Source organism: Macrobrachium rosenbergii, chromosome 4 (genome assembly GCF_040412425.1).
Source record: "Macrobrachium rosenbergii isolate ZJJX-2024 chromosome 4, ASM4041242v1, whole genome shotgun sequence".
In the NCBI taxonomy this organism is placed as follows: domain Eukaryota; kingdom Metazoa; phylum Arthropoda; class Malacostraca; order Decapoda; family Palaemonidae; genus Macrobrachium; species Macrobrachium rosenbergii.
Window position 1 is genome coordinate 31,258,154 of NC_089744.1, and position 24,347 is coordinate 31,282,500.

The 24,347-nt window shown below is 44.2% G+C and overlaps 1 protein-coding gene across 5 annotated transcripts in view; it reads left to right on the top strand.

Moving 5' to 3' along the window:
* LOC136832175 (nonsense-mediated mRNA decay factor SMG8-like) overlaps positions 1-24,347 on the top strand; it is a 169,974-nt gene that overhangs the window by 102,829 nt on the left and 42,798 nt on the right. For all 5 annotated transcript variants that reach the window (XM_067092946.1, XM_067092940.1, XM_067092930.1 and 2 more), the window contains one exon: positions 8,447-8,590. In XM_067092946.1, the coding sequence (XP_066949047.1) occupies positions 8,447-8,590 (144 nt within the window). The remainder of the gene's footprint in view (positions 1-8,446; positions 8,591-24,347) is intronic.

The window sequence follows — 24,347 nt, forward strand, 5'->3', positions numbered from 1 at the left end:
GCATGAGTCCGCGAACCATGAGAACGCGAATACGGGGGGTTTACTGTATTTCGTATTCTTACTACGTAGTCTGCATAAATATTGGGAGTTTTTTCCATTCATATATCATTTTTGTTTTTCCAAAACCTGCTTGGTATTTATTTGTATTTTATATTCTTTTTCAACCACACAATTTCTTGGAATGTGGCAATGTTTTGGTCTTTCAGATGTTGTATAGAGGGGGAAGATTGAGATGTGAAAGTGTGATGGTCCTGACTCATTCTCCAGGACCAGTCAGAGATTCATGTTTGGCCTCTTTCCCCGTCTTGTGGGGGGGGGCCGGGGCTGTAAGTCGTTGGCTCACTCCCTTTCCTTCAGGATATATTACTGCTAGATATATTTCTTCTCTGATCTTTCAGGGTGCGGAGGTTCCCTCCCTTCCTGTGAGAGAGAAGCCTTGTTATCTGGTTCTTTTGAGGCTTGAAGGTTCATAAGTTGGTTGGTCTTTGGACTTCTCTAAACCTCCTACTTGTGCGGCAGTTGCCAGCCCTGATGCTTTCCTTAAAGAGTTGGATCCCAGCCAAGTTTGATGGCAGCATGTTCCTCTCAAAGCCTGGGAGCCCCTCTACATCCTCTCAGCTCTTCCAGTGTTGCCACTTCAGTTATGGATGTGCCTTGACCAACTTGATGGTTTTACAGTGGAAGTTTTGGCTCTCAGCCAGATCTGGTTAACAGCGTATTCCTCTCAGAGCCTGTGACCCCCTTTTAAGTAGTGTCTTTTAATGTATATCTGTTCCAGGTTCAGATGCGTAGATGTTTTCGTCAATTTAGTACGTATTGGCCCCTCAGGAGTCCAATGTTAGATGGCCTTCTATTTCCAGTGTTGGCTCTCCTCTTCTTTGGGTATCGTTCTCTGCTGTTTCATCATGACTGGGTTGGCTTTTTACGTCATACGTTGCTCCCCCTTGGTCTCCAGATGGTTTCAAGTAGTACCAAAGGCTGTGCAAGAGTTCGTCTCTTTGGTGACGTTACAGCTGGGATTGTGATGCACGGCTGTTTCTGTTATGATGTCAGCCGCCGCTGCCTCCGATGATAGATTTGATCGTTCAACTTGGTCTGTCAAGAGAAGTACGGACGTACAGTATTCTTTGAGAAGGAGGGGATCATTCTGCACCATTTTTTTGCGTCTGGGAGCATCATTATTTTTGTCATTTGTTACGGTTTTGGATGCCTAATCAATTTGGGTCACCTCTTGTCCTGCCTTCAGTGATAACAACAACCTCCAAACATTTCATCTGCCTTAGTAATGTGACTGCTAGACTTCTATGATGTCACCATCTGCTCTAACTGAAGACTACCTCGTTCAAGCGGTGATGGAGAGACTGGACTTGGTCATTGAAGGGAAGTGCGATAGTGCCAGTAAGAAGAGATGTGTAACTCCTCCTACATCTTCTTCTTGATTATAGTCCTCAAAATAGCCGTCGACTGTTTCTACTGCACGATATCCCCTCAGACAATGAAGGATTAGGGGCTTTGTTTCTGATCCTAGTGTCAAGAAAAGAAAGGATATTTCTTATTCTTCGAGCTGGGACAGTCACATCCCAGTCCATGTTCATGATCCAAAGTAGACATCGGCCCTTGGCCTTTGCTCTCCCACAGACAGTCAGTTGTTGTAGGATTAGGGACTTCGTTTCTGATATTTGTTCCAAGAAAAGAAGGACAGTTTCTTCTTCTTCTTCGAGCCAGTAGTCACATCCCAGTCCACATTTGTGTTAGAAAGTCGACATCAGCCTGTGCCCGTTGCTGTCCCATGGATAGTCAGTTGTTGGAAGATTAGGGACTTCATTTCTGATACTTGTGCCGAGAAAAGAAGGGTGGTTGGTTCTTCTTCTTCGAGCCAGTACAGTCACATCCCAGTCCATATTCGTGTTACAAGTCAACATCGGACCACGGCCGTTGCTCTCCCACGGACAGTCAGATGATGGAGGTTTAGGGACTGTGTTTCTGATCCTGGTGCCAAGAAAAGAAGGATTGTTTCTTCTTCTTCGAGCCAGGACACTCACGCCCCAGTCCATGTTCGTGTTTCCAAATCGACATTGACCCATGGTCGTTGGTCTCCCACGCATAGTCGGACGTTGAAGGTTTAGGAACTTCATTTCTGATCCCAGTGCTGAGAAAAGGAGGACTGTTTCTTCTTCTTCTTCGAGCCAGGACAGTTACATCCCAGTTTATGTTTGTGTTCCCAAGTTGGCATTGGCCCACAGCCTTTGCTCTCCCACAATCGTTCATTGTTGTAAGGATTTTAAGGCTGTGAATGATTGTGGCTCCTCTACTGTTAACCACGATCAGGATTCTTCTAATGAGGACCACGTTGGAATCTCTTCGGGAAACATATGGGCCTCAGTAGATGGGCATGACCGTGGAAATGGTTTCAACCGAGGTTCTGACCAGATGATGAAAGGGTTAGAAGTGGAGAGTTACTCGGTTGTGCAGACCAACGAGTCATGAGTTTTGCACGGCCATGAAGATGATGATTGTCTTGAAAACGTTCCTCTTCATGATTTTCAAGGAAGACCATGGTCAACGTGCATTTTGCAGTGGCCACGAACATGACCAAGGTCGACATTTGATCTCCAGCATCCTTGGATTTTCCAGCTTAAGAGAGGATGCACTGTCCTAGACATACATGAAGGCTACTTCACGGCCGTAGACGGGTTCTCAGCCTAGGTGTTGGTCAGGTAGTAGTTGGCATGATCATGACTTGTCACCATCATTCCAGAACTCTTACCTGTAGTGGCTACACCAGAGTGCTAGTCACATGACCTTGGACTTGGCATCACAGACGGATGGCCGTCCTACAGAAGAGTGTGGAAAAATTTTCAAGATGGAGTCTTCGAGAATGATCCATTGATCAGGTAAGTGATTGTTAATGGACGATTACATAGGAATGGCAAGCGGACATTACAGTATCATCTGCATACAGGCAGTTGAGCGTGGTCTGCCAACTTTCATGTTCGAATGGGTCCTACATGAATACAAAACGAGTTTGTTCCAACATTAATACCGGCCTCCTACTCCTTGAACATGCTGATGAAGAGTTAGAGGAGTTTATTTCTGGTGATGAACCTCGCTACAATGTGGTTGATTCCACAATAAGTTGTAGGTCCCGTTGCTAAGTAACCAATTGGTTCTTAGCCACGTAAAATATGTCTTCCTTCAGCCCTAGGAGAGCTGTTAATGCTCAGTGGTCGTAAAACTTTATACTTACTTTACAGTTGCAAGAATTTTTTCGAATTTATGATTTGTTTTAACTACACGTTGGATTTGCGGCAGTGAAGTTCTGTAGAAACACCATCCTACATTTTTGAGGAAGGAGTCAATTAATTCTTATCATACTAGATTTTTCCTAGTACTGTAGGAATTATTTCCTACTCTGTAGATCTATGAATCAGTACTGCATCTTGCTGAACAACCAGACGTTTAGAATGATCTTCTTAGCAAGAAGGATGAAGATGTATTCTAGCCTACTATGCAGTTCTGCATTTACAATCCTGGAATATCCTGTCTAATGTCACAGTTAAGGAGAAATCTGTTCTGCATGATACTAGGTTCTGCTGCAACAGCCTAACTAGTTGGGTTCTAAGCCTTTGCTGGCTAGATCTAGCATAACCTTATTGACCTTACACTTCAATATCCTGGGATCTAGTCTTCTTGTGCATGACATTTACAAAAGGATAGTTCCTGTTCTTCGAGAGTCTAGGCTAGGTTAGGTTAGTTTGGGTACATAACCTAACTTAGCCTACCCTTATCTGGTCCTAGGCCAACCTGACTTATTCTGGACCTCAATAGCCTAGATCTTCTAGACTCTGCAAGGCTTGGGATCCAGAATAAGGCTCTTCAAAAAGATGTCCAGGAACAGTAATGTGGTACAGGCAGTCCCCGTTATCGGCAGGGGCTCTGTTCTTATGGTGTGATGATAACCGAAAATTGCCGATAACTGAAAATCAGCAATTTTCTCTGCTTATTGGCGCAAAAAAAATGCTGAAAATCATCAATTTTCAGTTATCGGCGCCGATAAGTGGAAATTGTTACCAAAAATTGGTGATTTCCCTCGTTAGACAAGCCCCGAAAAACCGAATCGCTGATAACTGAGCCTGCCGATAACCAAGGACTGCCAGTAGTTCCTTAGTCAAGAAAATGGGTGGGGGGCTATTTCCTATCATCATAGGACATCACCTCTATTGGCAGTGAGGGTGTACAGGTTTGCAGTAGCATACTTAGCACATATCATCATAAGACATCTCGTCATAGGACACCTCTTCTGTTGACAGTGCGTTTTACGTTGACAGTGAGAGGACATCTCCTCGGTTGACATGTGCATTACATTGACAGCACAGTTGCACAGATTTGCAGTAGCATACTAACCACATATCATCATAGTGCATCTCATCAAAGGACTTGTCCTTTGTTGTCTGTGTGCATTCTGTTGACAATGCAGGTGCAAGGGTTTGCAGTAGAATTCTCAGTACAAACGTCAGCCAGACACATTCCAGGATAAAAAGTTTATGACAGAACGGTTTTGTCTCTGGATTAAGTATTCATGTAAAGAAGTGTCCTAGAATGCACCTCGTTTAGCGAGGTGAACCGTTTAGGCTAGCCTACTCAGGAACACTTGACATTGGAGGTCTAACTCCTCCTAGGCATTCAAGAATGTCTTGTCTGTTCATAGAATTATGAAGACTGATTCTTGATTGCACCAATCCAAAATTTTCTACCTTGACTGTTCAACAAGTGGTGGATCTCATGTAGTTCTCCCTTGGGGGATAGCTTCTTCTTACCTGTAGTGATGGCATAAAGGTGAAATGGATCAAAATGACCAGTCTCTTTCTGTCTATTCAATTTCTTCTCTACTGATAAGCAGTGAGAAGCTGGAACCATCATGTGATGAAACAAGACAGACCCAAGTGAGGATAATGGCCTGCCCGTTAGAATGTTTTATATTCTGAATGAACATATCTTTCAACAGCAACCTTTCCTTTCGCTAGGTAGAGGAGAAACAAAGGATAACAAACATGAATGGCTGGGCTACCATAGTTTGTTATCTGAACAGATATGGCTATCAACAACTCTTCTGAACTGAGTTCTAACAACTGGTTCTTGGCAAGTTTGCCACAATTGCTAGTCTTTCAAGAGTCTCAGGATACGGGTTAGACATTCTTCAGTGTGATAGCAGCGACACCACGGTAGTGACATGGTGCACAAATGGGCCTAGTGTCCTTTCTTCTCCTCTGTAACAGTACAAGTACATGAGCAGACAGAAGCTCATTCAGTACAGTGACCAACCAAGCTTGATAAGAAACGTAAATGTATTTACATCATTTTCATTTTCAAGCGAGCCATGAGAAAAGGACAACTAAACTTGTCTTCCAATTCTTGTTCAGCCGCTGAAGAAATTAGATCATAGTCCTTTCTTTCTCAACTCCCTGGGGTTGGCTCTGTTCTCATCTGCCTGCTCATTCTACTTGTTTGAAGTTGATCAGTGGGGTGGACCATGCTCCTATACCCCTGTGACAGTATGACATCTATTTTACCTCTTTAACTAGTCTTTCAACCTGATGCCAACAGCTAGTTCATTAGCTTCAGATTGACCAAGAAATAGTGTCCAAAAGTGATTTCCCTGACTAGGGATTTGATCAAACAAGGGTATCGCACAACTTCCTGTTGGACATCAGTACGTTTTGCACAGGATCTCTCAAGGCCAGAGTTATTGATCTGTCTATTGCATTCATGAAGAACCTGTCGGTCAGGTACTAGGGTAGAAGGTAATTATGAAGATTACTTTTGTCTCCTTTACCTCAGATCATTGCCCATGTGTTCTTGGACTCTTTTTTCCTTGGATCCCATTGTGGATGCTCGACAAGTCATGTAGTTTCACCCAGGTTGCATCTCGCCTAAGGTGGCAGCTGCAGGGAGAATGTGTGGGTGGGACTGGCCCCTACACCTTCCCCTAGCTTCCTTCATCTTCCAATGGAGAAAGGAACATGGAAGAGCTGTCACGCGCTGGACTGGTGTGCATGCAGGTGATGTAGATGACCGAGTATCCCGTGTGTAATCCAGTTTCAGTTGGATTAATATATGTAAATCCTTCCTTCTCTCTGGCAAGGGGAGAGAGGTGCTGACTATAAGCTAGCCAGTTGGTTTTTTTAGTTTTATAGTCTCCAGCACTGTGGGTTCATTCAAACCTTCTTGAATCACGGATTTTATTTACATTCCTTTAATTCGAAGTGCCCAGAAGTCTGATAATTGATCATCTATTGTTCAGTAGGTCAGAGGTACAGTTTCTTTCCATAGCTCTTTACATGACCAGGAAGAGAGTACCTAGGTGAGCCGAACTACCAGTCGGTTTAGAGAATTATTTAGGAACCTCCCTCCAAAAGTAAGTCTCCCATATGTAAAGACCGAGGGTTTGCATCCGTGTAGGAACAAATGACAAATTTTAAAAATAATTTGTATTTTTCTTAACATACAAACCTGAGGTATTTACATAAAAGGACCACCTCTTACCACCCCTCATTCTCTTACCTGGGCCAAAAGGTAAACTGACTAGAATTGAATGCCTTCAGACTGGGTGGGCGTTACCTCCGCCCCTGCCTTCGGTAACTGTTACCATAATCACCTTGCAAAAAGCTTAACAGCCGGATTTCCAGCTCGCTGAGAGTTAATCCCTTATGTAAAGACCTCAGGTGAGTATGTTAGGAAAAATACAAATTATTTTTTAAATTTGTTATTTTGTAATTATCATTCAGTTTAAAGTACTGATTTACCTATTCAGATTCAGAGACATATCTGCAAAATGAATTGCTTCTAACAATATGGGTAATATCTATACCTTGTTATGCTTACAAGATGCTTTAAGTACTATGTGCAAAACCCATAAAATAAATAAAAAATTGTGTCTTTTTAAACATAAGTACCCCAAATTCTTTCATATCAAAAATATATAGAGAGAGAGAGAAAGAGAGAGAGAGAGAGAGAGAGAGAGCGAGCACAGAAGGCAAGCTAACACATAGTAGCATAGTTTCTCTTAACATGATATATACATGTGGGTAACTGTGTACAAATGCACACATAATGAAAAATGTGTAATACTTCATAAATGTATTAAATACAGTACAATACAGTACTGCATTAGGTACAGTCCTGACCTCTTGAAGCCGATACCCTTGGGACCAGGCCACTAACGGACCACAGGAAATTCCAGATGACAGAAATTACCCTTAAAAAACCCCCCCTCGTAAACAAAGATTTGCCAGCTCATTCCACATATATATTGCTGTGCTATCAAAAGTAGAACAAAGCTTATGAATAGTCACTGTCATTCATTAAGTTTATTTCTTAGGAAAATCCTGGCCTGCTCCATAAGCATCTCCCCAGAAATGCTTCCACCTCCGGACCACAGAAAATTCCAGATGACAGAAATCACCCCTAAAAAACCCCCCTCGTAAACAAAGATTTGCCAGCTCATTCCACATATATATTGCTGTATTATCAAAAGTAGAACAAAGCTTATGAATAGTCACTGCCATTTGTTAAGTTTATTTCTTAGGAAAATCCTGGCCTGCTCCATAAGCATCCCCCCAGAAATACTTCCACCTTCACTACCTTGAAGCGTAAACCACTTAATAAGTGCACATTCAAATTCTGATCTGGCACCTTTCGATGTTTTTCATCACTTCAAACTTCTCTGGCTTTGTTTATGCTGAAAATCTGCTGCTTTTGTTTCTTTAAACATGCACATGTGTATGTGTGTGTGTGAGAGAGAGAGAGAGAGAGAGAGAGAGAGAGAGAGAGAGAGAGAGAGAGAGAGAGAGAGAGAGAGAAAGGTTGGGACCATTGTAAGTGCATATTGTTTCCTAAACATGATGCACACAGAGGAAAGCATTGATCTTGTGTGCAGGAAAGCATCAGTCAACATGAGTGTGTTTGTTTGTTTGTTTGTTTACCCTCTACCCTCACATGCACAAATAAGAAAGCCTCTTCTTCTGTTTGATAATCCTATCTTTTCTTACTGGATTTCTCCAGTAATTATGAAATATTTGTATCATTTTATCAGACTTAGTTGAGTCTGTAAGTAACAAAGTCCTCTAAGTTGAGGCCTGTTAAGTTGAATCACCACTTAAAGTAACAATAACGGACCATATTTTCAGCTGTGAAAGTTCCTCTTATCTTTTTATTTCCTTTAGTTTTGTATTTGTTTTTCTCCTCATATATTACAGCACAGTACAAACATTATTATTTCTAATTTTACTCTTTATTGAAGAATGTAGTATTGAATTTTTTTCATAAGCCAGTACAGTATATTGCAATGCTTTCCTTAGATATTTTCTAAGATCTCATAAATAAGCAGATTTGCATTTAAATGATAATGGAAGCCTAAATGAATGGACTTGTTTGTAAATCCCAACAGACCGTGGTATCATACGCCAGGCTTCTACCACAGAATATTTACCAGGAATGCTTAATACAGCTTCACCTGCTGGTTTACTACCAAGATGGTCTTCATGGTCACTGTGCTGCCTTGGTCCTTCATCACTCTATTCTCACAATGCTGGTAATTATAATATTTGTTCCAACACGATATACAAACCGTCGGTCCTTCACATTAGGAATTACTTTCAGTGTAGGCTGGAAACAGTCGTTGAACTTTCGAACAAGGTGGTTAGGCAGTTAACTACCATCCAGGAGGTGGGAGTACCGCCTGCCCAGATGTAAACATTCCAATTTGCTTCCGACCGTCATTTGCTGCAGACGTGTGTTTTCACGCTCTCTGCCCTGACTGCCTTTGAGCTTTTTTCCCGGTGGGATCTTTTTTGTTTTTGTTTGAATAATGAATGTGGATAAGTCCCATATGCCCTCCTTCCCCCAGCATGTGTGTCCTGGAGTGGGAGGCAAGAAATGTAACACTTCTAGATCTAGCGTTGATATGGACCCACACACCCTCTGCCCCACCTGCAGAGGATGTGTGTGTTCACACTCTTCTGCCTGTTCGGAGTGTTGTTCCTGGTCTGCTGAGCAGTGGGTGAAGTTTGAGGGGAGGAGATGATACCGTAGGAAGCCTGCCAAGGCGTCATCCGAGGGTAACACGCCCCTGATGACTCCCGTGGTGGCTGATCTGTCGGGATTGTTTCTCCCTCCCAGCAAGCTTCCCATTCTTGCTGCCTCTCCCTCGGGTGAGGACTCCCCTTCCCCTTCCTCATTCGTTTCATCGGGTGTGGAAGGCCGCGGGGGAGTGGACGTTCAGGACATCCTCTCTGGGGCCTCTCCTCACTCCGGGGGCGAATTTTTTCCCTCAGAGCGAGTGGAGGCTTCCCTTTTTGACCCGACTTTGTCCTCAGGCTTGGGTTTGGAAGCATCTGTTGGTAGCCAGGTACCCGATCTCACCTCTGCCTGGCTGCGCCTGGGTCTGCCTGGCGTTCCGTCACTGGAGGGTCTGGTGTCCCATCTGTCAGGCGCTCCGGTGACAACCCACGCAGCCACTGCATCCACCACCACAACCGTCAAAATGTCATCATTTGGGAAGCTGCCTGTGACGGTGGCCTCACACCTGGACACCCAGGTATCGGCTGCTCCTGCCACATTCCATTCCGTGTCGCTGCCTCCTGGTTTCCTGGCCCCATTATCCCTGCCTGGCCCCTCAAGGATAGTGACTTCTTCAGTACCATATATTTCCATGCCTGCTTCTGTTGCCAACCCATGCTCTTTCCTGACCGTGGCTCTGGCTCCTGGCTATCCTGACTCTCCGCCCGACCTGGCTTTCCATGTGCCACTTGTGCCTTCAACCCAGCCTTCATCTACTGGCTTTCCTGGCTCCCATGCTGTTCCACCTGCCCCAGTAGCTGCTGGCCCGAGCACTATTTCCACTACCCGGGTTGCGCCTGCTTCCCTGGCCCCCCTGGCTGCACCTGTGCCTTCTGCTGCTCTTTCATGGATGGGGGACCTGACTGCCATCCTGAGGAAGATGACGAAGAAGAAGTTAAAGAAGAGAGCTAGGAAGGTGTTGTCGTCGTCTTTGTCTTCATCATCGTTGTTGTCTGCTACCTCTTCTTCCTCTTCTTCCAAGGCTCGCCAGCCGAAGAAGAAGAAGAAGCCTGCCTCTCCCCCCTCAAGAAGTCTCGTTGGCTCTTCCTGGTCCACAGACCAGGGAACCAATGCGTTGACCCCCGGGTCAGTCGTATTGGGAGCCGAGGGCGTGCAGACCGCGGTTTGCACTTCCCCCGCTGCGCCAAAGAAGCCTGCTTCTAAGGCCAGTGGAACTGTGTCAGACACTCGCTCGCGAGCTGCTACAAGTACCTGGGTCTCTAAGGAGACCTGAGTACCCTGGTCTGGTACTGGAGAAACCTCTCTGCGTACTGACTCAGGCACGGGACGGGAGAAAGAGCCTGGGCATGCAGGTGCTCTAACTCTTCCTGCTGATACTTGTTCGAGTGCCAAGCCAGGTTTCCGGGAAGGTGTGCCGGTCCCTCGGGTCCAGACACCTGGTGAGGTAGAGAAGAGGTCCCCTGCTCAGTCTTCCCGAGAGGTTTCAGCCTCGAAGAAGACTGGGGCACGTCCAGAGGACAGCGTAAGTTTTCGACAGCCAGCTGCGCGCTCGACTCCTCCCAGTTCATGACCATGTTTGTGTGGCCAGCCTGGCTCGGGGGAGCCGAGTGCGCGGCTCAACTCGTGTGAGCCGCTCCGCTATCCTCAGGAGAACGCTTCGCCTAGGTGAAAGTGTTCACCTCGACCCAGTTTGCCATCACCACCACAGGTTGGTGACTGTTCTTGGCCCGCTGCTCCTGTTGGTTCTGCCAGCAAGACCAGTGGGATTGCCCAATCCTCCTTGCCTGTCCCCTCTACCTCCTGGGCTTCTCCCAGGGGGCATGAATCAGACAGGAAGAACTCCGGCAAGTTTTCTCCCCAGAGTTCTACCTCGGGGGTGTACGTGCCTGGCTCAGTCCTCGGTTCTGCCAGGTCGTACGCCCAATTGGGGCAGGAAGGATCACAGGGGTCTGCTGAGGTTCTTCCTCCTGCAGGGAGAGTAGATTGGGAGGACCGCACCCTGGAAAGACTTGAGGGTCCTCTTCCCCAGGACGCAGACACCCCCGAGATACAGAGGACATTTGCTGAGGTAATTGCGCTGATTTGTCAGCACAACGACCTCGGGGAAGGGACCACGGCTTCTTCTGTGGATCGTCCTTCACACCTCGAATCCTTTTGGGGACCCAAGGAGGAACCCAAGACTTCGGTTGGGCTGCCATGGTCCACGCTTGTCGAGGGGGTCCGGGATCAAGTGAATGGTCTTGTGTCTGGGCAAGACAATTCGCTGCGATCGAACCGCTTTGACAAGCTGCTTCCCCTTCCTCTGCCTTGTCAGAAGCGTTTCTATACGCCATCGGAGAGGTCTTTGCCCCCCTAGGCAAGTTGACGTGGACCTGGTTTGTCTAGATCCGGGTCTCTCGTTGCAACAACTTACTGCAGAGAGTATCTCCCTCTCAGCAAGAGGCCACAACCCTGGGAGCCACTGCCATGGCAGCTTTCCAAGCAGTCTCCTGGTTGGATCTGTGGTCATTCACAGTATCCGAAGTGGCTGCTTCCTCGGGTGCTATCATACCTGGGGAAGACTCCGCTTTTGGGAGACTGTGCCGGTCTGGAGGTAGAGCCATCTCCTACTTCGCCCACCAGACAGCAAACCTGTGGGCTAACCTGGTCCTGAAGCAGAGGGACGCCGTTTTTTCTTGCTTCTCCAGGTCCGTGGGGCCCGAGTCGACAATGACCCTGTAGAACGGACCGTTGCTGGTTCCTACCTCTCTCTTCCCTAGAGAGTTGGTGGATGGACACTGCGGTGGACAAGCATCGGGCTGATAACAGTGATTGCCTTGTTCACCAGGCAGTGGCCAAGACCTCCGGGTCTTCGCGTTCCACTGCGGCCAGGCCCTCGGGTGAGGCCAGCTCTTCCTCGGCCCCTAAGAAGTCCCTCTCTTCAAAGGGATCCCGTGGAAACACCCAGCCTTCTTCTTCCTCTGGAAAGGATGTGCCTTCCTGCCCCTTTCAGCCCGCTTTCCAATCCGGTAAAGGGGGCAAGGGGAAGAAGAAGAAGGGGAAATGCTAGGGGTGGCATTCCCCCTGAACTGCTGCTGAAGGTGGGGGGTTGCCTGGCGAGCCACTAGGCAACATGGCAGCGATACGGAGCCGAAACCTGGATAGTGGATGTCCTTCGGGAGGGATATCTACTACCCTTCGAGTTTCGGCCACCCCTCACCTACACTCCGGTCCGTCTCCACACTTACGTCCAAGGAACGCTGAAGGACTCCTTACTAGAGCAAGAAGTGCAGGCCATGCTGAGCAAGGGTGCTGTGGAAGTTGTGTCAGACCAGTCCCCAGGCTTTTACAGCAGTGTCTTCCTCGTAGAGAAAGCCACAGGGGATGGAGACCGGTCATAGACCTCTCTCCCCTGAACTAATTCGTTCGCCAGACTCGGTTCATGATGGAAACGACGCGTTCCATTCTCGCTTCCATCAGGGAGAACAACTTCATGCTTACGGTGGACTTGAAGGATGTGTATTTCCAAATACCCATTCATCCGTCCTCTCACAAGTACCTCTGCTTTATCCTCGGGGAGACTCTTCCAATCCAGGGCACTCTGCTTCGGGCTCTCGACGGCTCCCCAGGTATTCACGAGAGTCTTCTCTCTCGTGTCAGCTTAGGCCCATTCACACGGAATATGTCTACTTAGGTATCTCAACGACTGTCTGGTCCTGGTGAGCTCCCACTCGCAGTTGCTGCAGGACAGGGATCAGCCTTTCGAGCTTTGCCGTGATCTTGGGATTATGGTGAACCTCGAGAAGTCGGATCTCACCCCTAAGCAGAAGATAAAGTACCTGGGCATGCTGATAGACATGGTAGCAGCGAAAGTCTTTCCCTTGGACTCTCGTATCGGCAGGTTCAGGCAGGCAGCACATCTGTTCCTGTCTCGACAGGAACAGCCAGCCTGGCAATGGCAAGTCATCATCGGTCACCTGTCATCGCTGGAGAAGCTGGTACCTCATGGGCATCTTCACCCTCAGTCTCTACAGTGGAGACTAAAGGAGTATTGGTCCCAGTCCCGAGACCCCCAGTCCTTTCTCATCCTTCTTTCCGAGGAGGTGAGAGAGGACCTTCGCTGGTGGATGGACAACAGGAACCTCTTGATAGGAGTATGCCTGATTGCTCCCCCTCCAGACATGCTGCTGTTCTCAGACGCATCGATTGAGGGATGGGGCGCACACCTGGAGGAGTTGCTGACTTCGGGAGTGTGGCACCGAGATGACAAGCACCTTCACATCAACATCCTGGAACTCAGGGCAGCCTTCCTGGCTTTCCAAGAGTTCCAGGATTGAGTGATGGGACACTCCATGGTACTGATGAGTGACAATACCACGGTAGTGGCATATGTCAACAAGCAGGGGGGTCTAGTATCCCTCCCGCTCCACCAGTTGGCGTTGCAGGTGCACGAGTGGCCCTGGCTCACTCGGTAGAGCTGTCAGCCAGGTACATTCCAGGCAAGAGGAATGTTGTGGCTGAAGCTCAGCCACCAGAATCAGGTGATGGGAACTGAATGGTCCCTTCACTCTGAAGTCACGGAAAGGCTATTCGACCTGTGGGGGCGTCCAGTCATTGGTCTGTTCGCCACTGGCACAACAGAAAACTCCAGGCCTTCTGTTCTGTCATGCCGGACCCATGGGCCGCTGCGGAGGACGCATTCCAGCACCCATGGGACAACCTCGACGTCTACGCCTTTCTTCCGTTCTGTCTGATTAGCAGAGTGATCAACCAGGCGATGATCACCCCGAATCTCAGAATGATTCTGGTGGCTTGTTATATCCCTGACCTGCTAGCCCTCCTTTCCGAGGTGTCAAGAGAGATCTCCCCCCCCCCTTGGAGCAACCTGCTGTGTCAACCCCACTTAGAGTGGTATCACCAGGCAGTGCAGTCCCTGTGTCTTCACGACTGGAGGTTATCCACCATCTCTTGCGAGCGAGAGGCTTTTCGTGCCGCGCAGCAACGGAGATGGACGGGTACCTCAGATGAACCTCCACAGCGGTATACCAGGGAAAGTGGTCCATCTTCTGTGGTTGGTGTCGTGGATGGGGTATCTCTCTGGTCGGAGCTACTGTTCAGCAGGTCGCGAACTTCCTCGTCCTCCTTCACCGAGAGAAGCTCCTCTCTGTTTCAGCTGTAGAAGGCTACCGCGCCACACTCGGCCTAGTCTTGCAGCTGAAAGGAGTAGATATCTCGTCCTTCGAGATTTCCTTACTGATGAGAAGCTTCGAAAGGTCTTGCCCACCCAGGATCTCTAGCCCCCTGCGTGGGATGTGATTCTCGTTCGAAGGAGCCTGACTCTTGCACCGTATGAGCCTTTATGAGAGTCGTCAGGCAGGGATCTGACCCTCAAGACCGTCTTCTTGCTGGCCCTGGCATTGGTGAAGAGAGTTGGTGAACTTCATGGACTTTCCTTTGATGTTGAACACTCGAGGGGATGGGGATCAGTTACACTCGATTTCGTCCCGGATTTCGTGGCGAAGACCCAGAATCCTCCGGCCCATGACGCACGGTTCAAGTCTTTCACGATCCCCTCCCTAGAGGACTTTGTAGGTAATGAACCAGACGAGATGCTACTGTGTCCTGTTAGAGTGCTGCTGCGCTATCTGAAGAGGACTCTACATCTCTAGCCTGAGTGTCGATGACTCTTCGTTAGTACTGGCTCAACCAAGAAAGAAGTGTCCAAGAAAACGATCTCTTTCTGGCTTCACAAGACAATAAGGAGAGCGTATTCTGCTGCTGGAGAAGATGACACCGGTACTCTTCATCCAAGAGCTCACGAAGTCCGCAGCATTGGTCCGTCCCTCGCATTCCGGAAGAACATGTTGGCTCTTCAGGTGTTGAAGGCAGGTGTGTGGTCCCAACAGACCAGCTTCACCTCCTTCTACCTTCGGCATATTGCTTACAAGTCCTCGGACACTTTTTCCTTGGGTCCTGTTGTGGCCGCTCAACAACTTGTTCAGCTTACCCACCTCCCTAACAGGACAGGTTGCATCTCGCCTGAGATGTACAGTTGTGATTGGGAGACTGGCTTCTCTTCCTTCTCCCCATCTCGGCTCTCTTCCTACGGGCAGGGAGCGGACGTGCTGTTACATGCTGGATCTGGCAGTCAGTGCAGGTAAGCACTCAACAGGAGCTTCCGTTCTATTTCCATTCAGGTTTATAGAAGCAACCCCACTCCTTCCCCTTGCAAGGGGGAGGGAGATCATGACAATAAGACAAACCCAATGCTTGTATTTGCCTTAATGTCACTGATTCCAGGTTCTTCCTAGCCTAATTTGTGTGAACTGACGATTCCTCTTTCGTGCAAAGGGACCCAGAAGTCTGACAATTGATCTCCCGTTTTTTACAACCCAATCATTTTGTCAGAGGCAGTTTTCCCTTCCTCGCTCTATCAACCAGGAAGGGAAGACAAGGTGTGGTGAACTCCAGACACTTCATAGAGACTCACTCAGATTCCTCCCTCCAACAGTGAGTCTTCCTAATGTAAAGGACTGAGGGTTTGTATATCGTGTCGGAACAAATCACAATTTTTCAAAGTAAATTGTATTTTTCCTAACTATACAAACCCGAGGTCCTCTACATTACATTTCATGCCCACCTCAAGCCACCCCTCAATCTGATACCTGGGCCAAAAGTCAAATTGGAATGTTTACATCCAGGCAGGCGGTACTTCTGCCTCCCGGATGGTAGTTAACTGCCTAACCATCTTGTTCAAAATTTCAACAGCCATTTCCAGCCTACGGTGAAAGTAATTCCTAATGTAAAGGACCTCAGGTTTGTATAGTTAGGTAAAATACAGTTTACTTTAAAAAACTGTAATATTAGGCCTGGCTTTGCTTGTAATACCTGTCTTGTAGGATTGTAATATATTTTAAATTGTCAGTTATTTAATGGTAATACCCATTTATTTTAAATTTTCAATTGTTTAATGGTAAGACCCACATATCCATTATGTACACCAGTGTTAATCAGTTCATTTGTATGAATTACACACTTGTCTACTTTGACTTAAGGTTAAATGCCCAATTTTTGTGGTTAAACTGAATACATCTACTCAATGGCTATTTCATGTTCAGCTTTATTCATGACACCTATCAACTTGTAAAATTGCATATTTAAATTTTCAATTATTTAATGGTAATATCCATATTTTTCATTCAGCTTCATTCGTAACACCTATCAACTTGTAAAATTACATTTTTTAAATTTTCAATTATTTAATTGTAATACTCATATTTTTATTATGTACACCAATGTTAACTTGTTCATATTATATGAGTTACTTTGACTTATGGTTAAATGCCCAGTTTGGGTTGTGAAAATAAGTATATTTACTGAATGGCTGATGAAACAACAGTGATTGGATATTTGGTGAGTCCTCAGCACAGTAGGGGGAACCTTATGTTTCATATGCCAAATGGTAAGGCCATTATAAGACGAGAAAAAGTAGTCACTTATAGTTTACCATTTTCATAAACAATTCTAGATAACACTTTAAGTAAGAAATGTTATGTAGTAGTTCTAAATAAGCTGGTTAGGCTTCAGAATTAGATCACTAGGCTATGTTATAAGTGCTGTGCTGGTTTTTCCTGTCAAAAAAAGTTATAATTAGCAATAATGCAGTACTGTATATTGAAATTCATTAATCAATGACTTTTTTAACATTGTTAGATAATTTGAGATTACCAAAAAGGGGACATCTTTTTGGCCTAACTTCTTGGTTATGAAATATTTTCATGATAGTAGTTCCCAATTGTGCTTTACTAAAGACCAGTTTTTCCTTTGTGGTATTTTATAATCAACTAAATGGATTTTGAGATATACAAAGTTCCTCAGTTATCCTTAATATTGGGGTCTTTACAATTGTTAAAGGAAATATATTTATGCAGATCTGCTTCTAACAGGCATTACTCTGACAGTAGTGAGGTCACAGGTATTAAGAAAAATGTTCATGATGTTGGTTTTTTTCCTACGGGAATATAAAAAACAGGTTTTGACGTAGGAAAAACCTATGTTTGGTAGTTGCTGTTGGGTCCTCAAGGAGTTACCTCCCATAGTCTACCAGAGCCCCATGGTGACCAAACTAATATCAAAGAATTCTCTTCTAGTTGGTCTTTTGGCCAGGTATTGTGTCGTAGTGATTAACATTGTAACACGTGATGGAGTATATATTGGACTCAAAGATAAGAGGGCACTTTCTCTTATCTTCAGCGAAGCTGAACCCAGTTTTTCCAACATCACAAGAACCTGCAAGAAAGAGAAGTGACTATTGCTCATGCACATCTGCCCTCTTGCTTACTCTATGTTGGTCAATGCAGGATGATCCCTTGCCCAAATCCCATGCCTTTTCGTCAGGGAAGTGGGAGGGTTTAGAGGACTCAACAGCGACTACCAAAAATGGTTTTTCCTACAACAAAACCTGTTTTTTGATAGCGTAGTCGCTTGTTTCATCCTCGAGGAGCTTTACAAAGAAATTGACAGGTGATGAAAAAGGCTTAAGCTCTCAATTTCAAGTCCCATTCTTTATTCCAAATATTCTTCAGGTTTTGGTACCAAGGAACAAGGAACTATACATGAAGTTACATTTTAGGATGTTGTTCTACAGTGGCTTACCTACCTAAGCTTGCTGGGTTTGGTTGCAGTACTGTTGCCTTTCTCCCATTGATAGTTAGCACACTCACCGTCAGTAAGACCCCTGGTTTTCTGCCGTAGCACCTATGGGTTAATACTAACCATGCCACCTACTGATACACAGTGTAGTCGAATTTGTTTGAGCAAGTGGCATTAATTTAATTGATGACCACCCTGTACATTCGGAGACTTCTTCAAAAGAGACATTTCTGAAGATGGCCAATGACGTACTTACTTTCCTAATATCATGTGACCTAGGAAAGGAGTGTGGATTTGCCTTTTTAATGAGAAACACTGCAATCATTCTCAGCCCTTGTAGGGAGAGTGGTTAGTTTGTGCTAGGGTGTAGGAAAATCGAACCCTCTGGGATGTCTGCTATGACTTCTAGGAAACCTTAAGTGCTGGAACCAGGCATATGTCTTGTCTGCTAAATTGAGTTTTCTTATAAGAATAGATTTTCTTTTTAAAGGATCCTCATTCTTGGCCAGGAATGATGGGCCAGGGGACAATAATAATTGATGGTCAATTGTTTGCATGATGCAATTTCCCCATCTAAGAGAGCCCAGTTCACTAGTACAGGCTCCTGATGCTAATGCAATCAAGAAGATCGCCTTTTGTAGCATGTGTGTTGTGGTTGTATTGGGTCCGCTGAATTGAGGGGTTGATAGAAGTCTGAGCACCTTGTTCAGGGACCAAGTAATTGGAAGTCTTTCAGGAGCGGGCCTTTGTAGAGCAAAAGACTGCAAAAAGGAAGTGACAACTTCTATACTGGAGTCAATCCTGAATCCATAAAGCAAGGATTCCGTTAATGCTGCCTTGTATGCCATGACTGTTGTAACCGCAAGGCATTTGTCTTTAAAAGGGTATATAAGAAAAATAAAGTGTTTCTTATAGAAATCTCAACTGGGCTCTCAGTATGGATATAATCTAACCATATATTCCATACGGACTGGTATTGTCGGATAGATGATGTCTGTAATTTATGCACTTGGTACCTAGCAATGTTGGGTAAGTAATTTTCATGATAGATATTTTTTAAAAATCCACATGTGAAGGTCTCAGCTCAGGAGGATGCGTAAACGACTCCCTCCTACTGTGTGGGATAGAACAGCGGACGATAGTGGAATTGATCTTTCCATCCATTGTTGAAGTAATAGGAACCAATGCCTGTTTGGCCAATTTGGGGCTATTAAGTAAGCTGTTCCTTTGAAGGTTAGAAGTTTGTTCAAAACCTTCGAAATCTGGGACAATGGAGAAAAAAGATATTGTCCTCCCCTTGTTCCAGTCTTTAGGAAGGCATCTCTGTCTGTTGCTTGACTATCCAGGTGTGGAGACACATATACAGTATTAGGAGTTTGTGATTCTCGTACGTGGCGAACAAGTCCACTTCCGGTTGTAGAAGCATGCTGGCTATTGTTTGAAAAGAGTGATTGTCCAACATCCACTCTGTTGAGGCTGTCATTTTCCTTGATAAGAGAGTCTGCCATTACAATGAGACCCCCTTTGAGGTGAATTGCTTGCACCATCCGAAGGATGGCTATCATTATCATAATGAGAGGAGGTGAACGTGATGGCGACCTCTTGGTGCAGGATATTGTAGTTATGTTGTCTCTCTCTTCTGGAAGTTTGAGTTTTTTGAGACAAAAAGACAGCCATCAGCTCCAGGAAATTGATATAAGAATTCCTCAGAGTAGCTGATCACCTCCCTGCCACCTGATGATCCTCCCAATGTCCTCCCAACTTATTAATGAGGCATCTGTGTGTATTGTCACTCATACAGATGGAGGAGTCAGGGTGACCTGTTTTGCCAGATTCCTTCCAGATCCAAGGCCAAAGTATCTCCCCAATTTTTTTATTCTTTTGACGAGGTCGGTCTCGCATGAGATCTAAGTACTGTATTGGATCCGTTACTGATACGAACTGCATAGGGCCCATCATACGTTCTAATTGCCATCTGGAAACTCTGGGCTATGCAAGGAACCTTTTGAGGACTTGCCTTATTCTGTTTTGAGTACGATGGGAAGAGACAACAGGCCCTGAAGAGTATCCAAACACAGTCCCAGCCACTGGAAGTGTCTGCTGGGCGTGAGGTGGGATGTTTTCAAATTTATTATAAAACCTTTTGACTGTAATCTGTTGATCGTTGCTCTTAGGTTTTTCAAGCGCTCTTTTCTTGTGGGCCCGCAGATCAACCAGTTGTCTAGGTAGGCTATTAGTTGTATTCCTTTTTGTTTGAGTTCTCGAACGAATACCGTTTCTAATTTTGTAAGATATTCTTTAGGCAATGCTTAGCCCCAAGGGCATGACTTTGAATCTGTACGTATCTTTTCCCTATCTGGAACCTTAGGAAGGGTGAAGGGAAACGGCTATAGGGATGTGCCAGCATGCATCTTTCAGATATATAGAAACTGTCCAAATCCCTTTTGGAATGATTCAGTGTACTTAGGCAATGGTAATTATCTGAAACCTTGGGCAACCAGTGTGCTTGTTCAATGTTGATTGGTTGAGGATCACTCTCCTTTTTTGGAGGAAATCTTTTTGAGGATGCTCAAGAGATGTACTTGGTGGCAAATATACGCATGTTTCTCTATGGGCACCATTAACAGGGCCTTTCTGTACATATAAATAATGCTGTCCCCCCACAGGGAAAACTTCTGTTGTCTGAGATGCTGTCAAAGCTGACCCCCAACCATACAATTCCTCTTGGTATCTGCCTCCTCCTCTGCCTTCACCTTTGATAGATAATCCAGGTGTTGCTTTTCCTTTTTCCCCCCTATAAGATGGTTTTTGGACCTTGTGAAAAAGGATGTTCTTGCTGTTGTTGTTGTGCCTTTGTAGGGAATTGTCCCTTCTGGCCACCTACCTGTTTTTTGAGGAAAACTTTTGGGGTGACTGAGGCTTATATGATTTTTGTCAAAGTGAGCCTTTTTTGGGGTTGGGTAAAGGGAAATTTTGTGTTCTTTGTTTCCTGAATTCCCTTTTCCCCAGAAGAGCATACACTGTACAATTCTGTTGGCGGGCATGCTCAGTGAGTTGAGTTGAGCCACAATAGACTCCTCAAACAGGTCCTTACAGAAGGGTTTAGAATGTAATAATGCAGTGACATTGGAGAGTGATTTGATGGAGCCCTCCAATGCTTCCATTCGTGCTTTTATGCGCCAATTCTAGGAAGTCACATAGTGCTTCCCATAGGGTTCTCATAAGGCTTTTTGCCTCAACAGCAAAAATTATCCTTGAATCTTCTGGAAGCCTTTTGGTGGCAACTTCCAGCAAGGTGGTAGAGGTTATGCTAAGGAATCAGAGCCTGCCATTTATTTCTGAAGAGGCTGTCCCATCTGAGTCTTCTCATAGGGGTCCCAAACTGCTGAGTAGATATATCTAGGGAGCTTTTTCCTTTCAAAAGGGAGTTGTAGCATTACCCATTCCTTGGTGGAAATTGGAAACTGGGATGACTGTGGCAGATGGTTTAAATTCTGCCATTGTCTCTTGTTTTTAGTCACTAAAAGCTCTGAAAATCTGTCTTCACATGATTAATAATTTTGAAAGTGAAGGGACAGAAGGCTGGGGCTACTTGGTGAGCAACTTGGGTCTTATTCAAAATGGAAGTAGATCCATTTATCGTTGACCTGGTAAAGGTTGATTTGCCCATTTCTTGGTGGAATTTCCCAAAACTGGGATGACCGTGGCAGATGGTTTTAATTCTGCCATTGTCTCTTATTTTTAGTCATATCTTATTTGCAATTCTGAAAATCTGTCTTCACATGGTTAATATTTTTGAAAGTGAAGGGACAGAAGGCTGGGGCTACGTGGTGAGCAACTTGGGTCTTATTCAAAATGGAGGTAGAAATCCATTTTCATTGACCTGACCAAGGGGTGATGTCTACAGATTTTAATGCTGTAGGCACAGGTAAGAAAACCATTTCTGTTAGTGGTCTTCCATGTCTGGTGAAGGTAAGAATGTCAACCCCATGTAAAGATCCCTCTACTTCCTCCGCCGGGTTAACCTGGGAGGTATTGGCGACTGATGTTGCTGAGTTTTGGCCCAAACATTGATGTTGTTCAGAGAAAGGGTTAAATATCTGCTGCCAGAGTTCTGCCAGAAAGATATAACCTCCCCCTTCCTCACCCCTACTGAACCCTAGGACTCATTGAGACAGCTTAAAAGGATCAAGCAAATTTTCCTTGTTTTTTACAAGGACTATGCTCATGGCAAGTGGTATGGGCCATACCCACTGGCAAAAAGTGAACCAAGCAATTCACTACGGAACACTTGAACTGACGATCCTGGCTAATGGTGGCCCTGTAGTGACATAAAGAAAGTTGTTATTAGAAGCTAATTAGTATTAATTGTTTTCAGGTGAGGGACACTTCTGTAGTTCCTCATCTAGTTTCCATATTACATGTCAACTTGATTACAAGCGTGCAGTTGTAATACATTTAATTAAATATCTATTTTAACTTAAACCTCTAAGGTTTAGTTAGTTTTCATACCTTTATATGACTGTATTACTTTTATACACTGTTAGTCCTTTTGCAATGGCTAAGTGAAATTTTTATTTCCAATTGTCATGCCATTCAGACTAACTGCTATGAACTAATTTGTTTAACTAACCCAAGCTACTTTTTTGTATAGCTTAGGTTAATGCTTCTAGTATAATCTACGTTAAGCCAAGAATAGAGGATTTCTTGGAAGGTTCTTGCTTAACCTATTCTAGGCTTTTTTAAAACTTAAGGATATAAACTTTACAGAAAATAATCCTCTTATAACTGGTTTTATGTGGCTAAGACTACCCTTTTAACTGATATTTGGCCATCACTGTTTCCAGGCTAATACTGTAGTAGGATATTCCTTAAAAGGGGTTCCTACTTAATCTGGAATAAGGCTACTGCCTATTCTAGGTTTTAAAACCTTTTAAGGATATAGGCTATTAAGACCTTACAGGTTAGTATGTAGCCTTACAGACATGCTACCAAATCAGTTGGCACAAAAACTGAGGTTATTTTATTGAGCGTAGGATACTTCTTATATATAATCCTAGGCTTATTTGTTCTTCTTAACCTAGTAGAGGGTATTGCCTAATCCAGATTATTATGGACCACTCTTAAATGTATAGACTCAGGCTATATAAAAACAGAAAACATACTAATGTGTAACCTTACAGTTAGTTTACTTTTTTGCCTAACCCAGGTTGTTGTTTATATCCAGTCCTAGGCTATTTGGTCTACTATATAAAACAGTAACTCACTAATGTGTAAACGTATAGCCAGGCAATAACTTACTCTAATCTAGGTTACTGCCTAATCTGGATTATTTAATTCACACTTAAGTGTATGGGTTATATAAAACACAATTAGCTTACCTTAGTATGCAGCCATTACTATTTCATCTAGTCGTAGGTTACATGGTCTAGGCTAACAATTTAGTCCAAAAAATGGGATGTTTCATAAAAATTTATCACTTAACTTGATATAAGGTAATGCCTAGGCTAGTACTGGACTATTTAGCTCATGCTTAAGTGCACAGGCTTATATAAAAGGAAAAAATTTATACTAATATGCAGCCCTATTGTTAGGCTATCGATTTATTTTGCCCAGATATTGGTATTATCTAATCCTATGGTCCTTGGTCTAAGGATACATAATCCAAGGGCATAGGCTACAGACAACATTCACTATTAATCTAGTCTAAATTATTCTAACTTACTGCCTAGATTATTGTAGACATCGTATAATCTTAAAGGATTTTCTATATTAATAATATTAAGTTGTGGAAATTTAGTTAGAATTTAAAACAATTTTTGCTTTATGAAACTAGGTAGCAATCGACGCTTTACAAAACTAGGTAGGCTAGGAATCAACGAGCAGGGTTCTGTCTTTTACAAGGAAACATATCAATTCCAAAAGTTTAAAACTAAAACTTTTGACTGGAACTTAATATTAACAATAAACGCCGAGCCTCTTTTTACAAAAAGCGTCTCCTGTATGCGAGGTTTCAGAGTTAATTGATCCAAAGCGGAAAGAAAGTTTTTTTAAAAAATCACAGCATGCTTAGTTTTTAAGATTAAGAGTTCATTTTTGGCTCCTTTTTGTCATTGCCTGAAGTTTAGTATGGAACCATCAGAAATGAAAAAAATATCATTATCATATATAAATATTGGAATATATGACAGCGCAAAAAGAAATTTTCATATATAATTGTATAGAAATCACTACTGTGAGCAAAACGGTTAAAGCTAATGAGGTTATTTTTGTTGTTGTTGTATTGTACACTAAATTGCGATGATTTTTGGTATATAACAAATTGTAAAACGATCAAAGCAACACAGAGAAAATATTATCACAAAATGATGCATGAATTAATACTAAAAGGGACATAAAACAAATTTTTTCAAAACTTCACCATAAATCGAAATATTGAGCTATAACTTTCGTTTGTCGCAAAAATGAAGGTAAATGATTGAATATTACTAGAATGTAAGAGTTTTAGCTTACAATTGCATTTTTCGACCATTTCAGTCGAGGCAAAGTTGACCTAAGGTTGAAATTTTGGCACTTATCGTGATTAATATGAATATATTTCAAAACTGATAAAAGCTACAACCATGAGTTATTTTTTG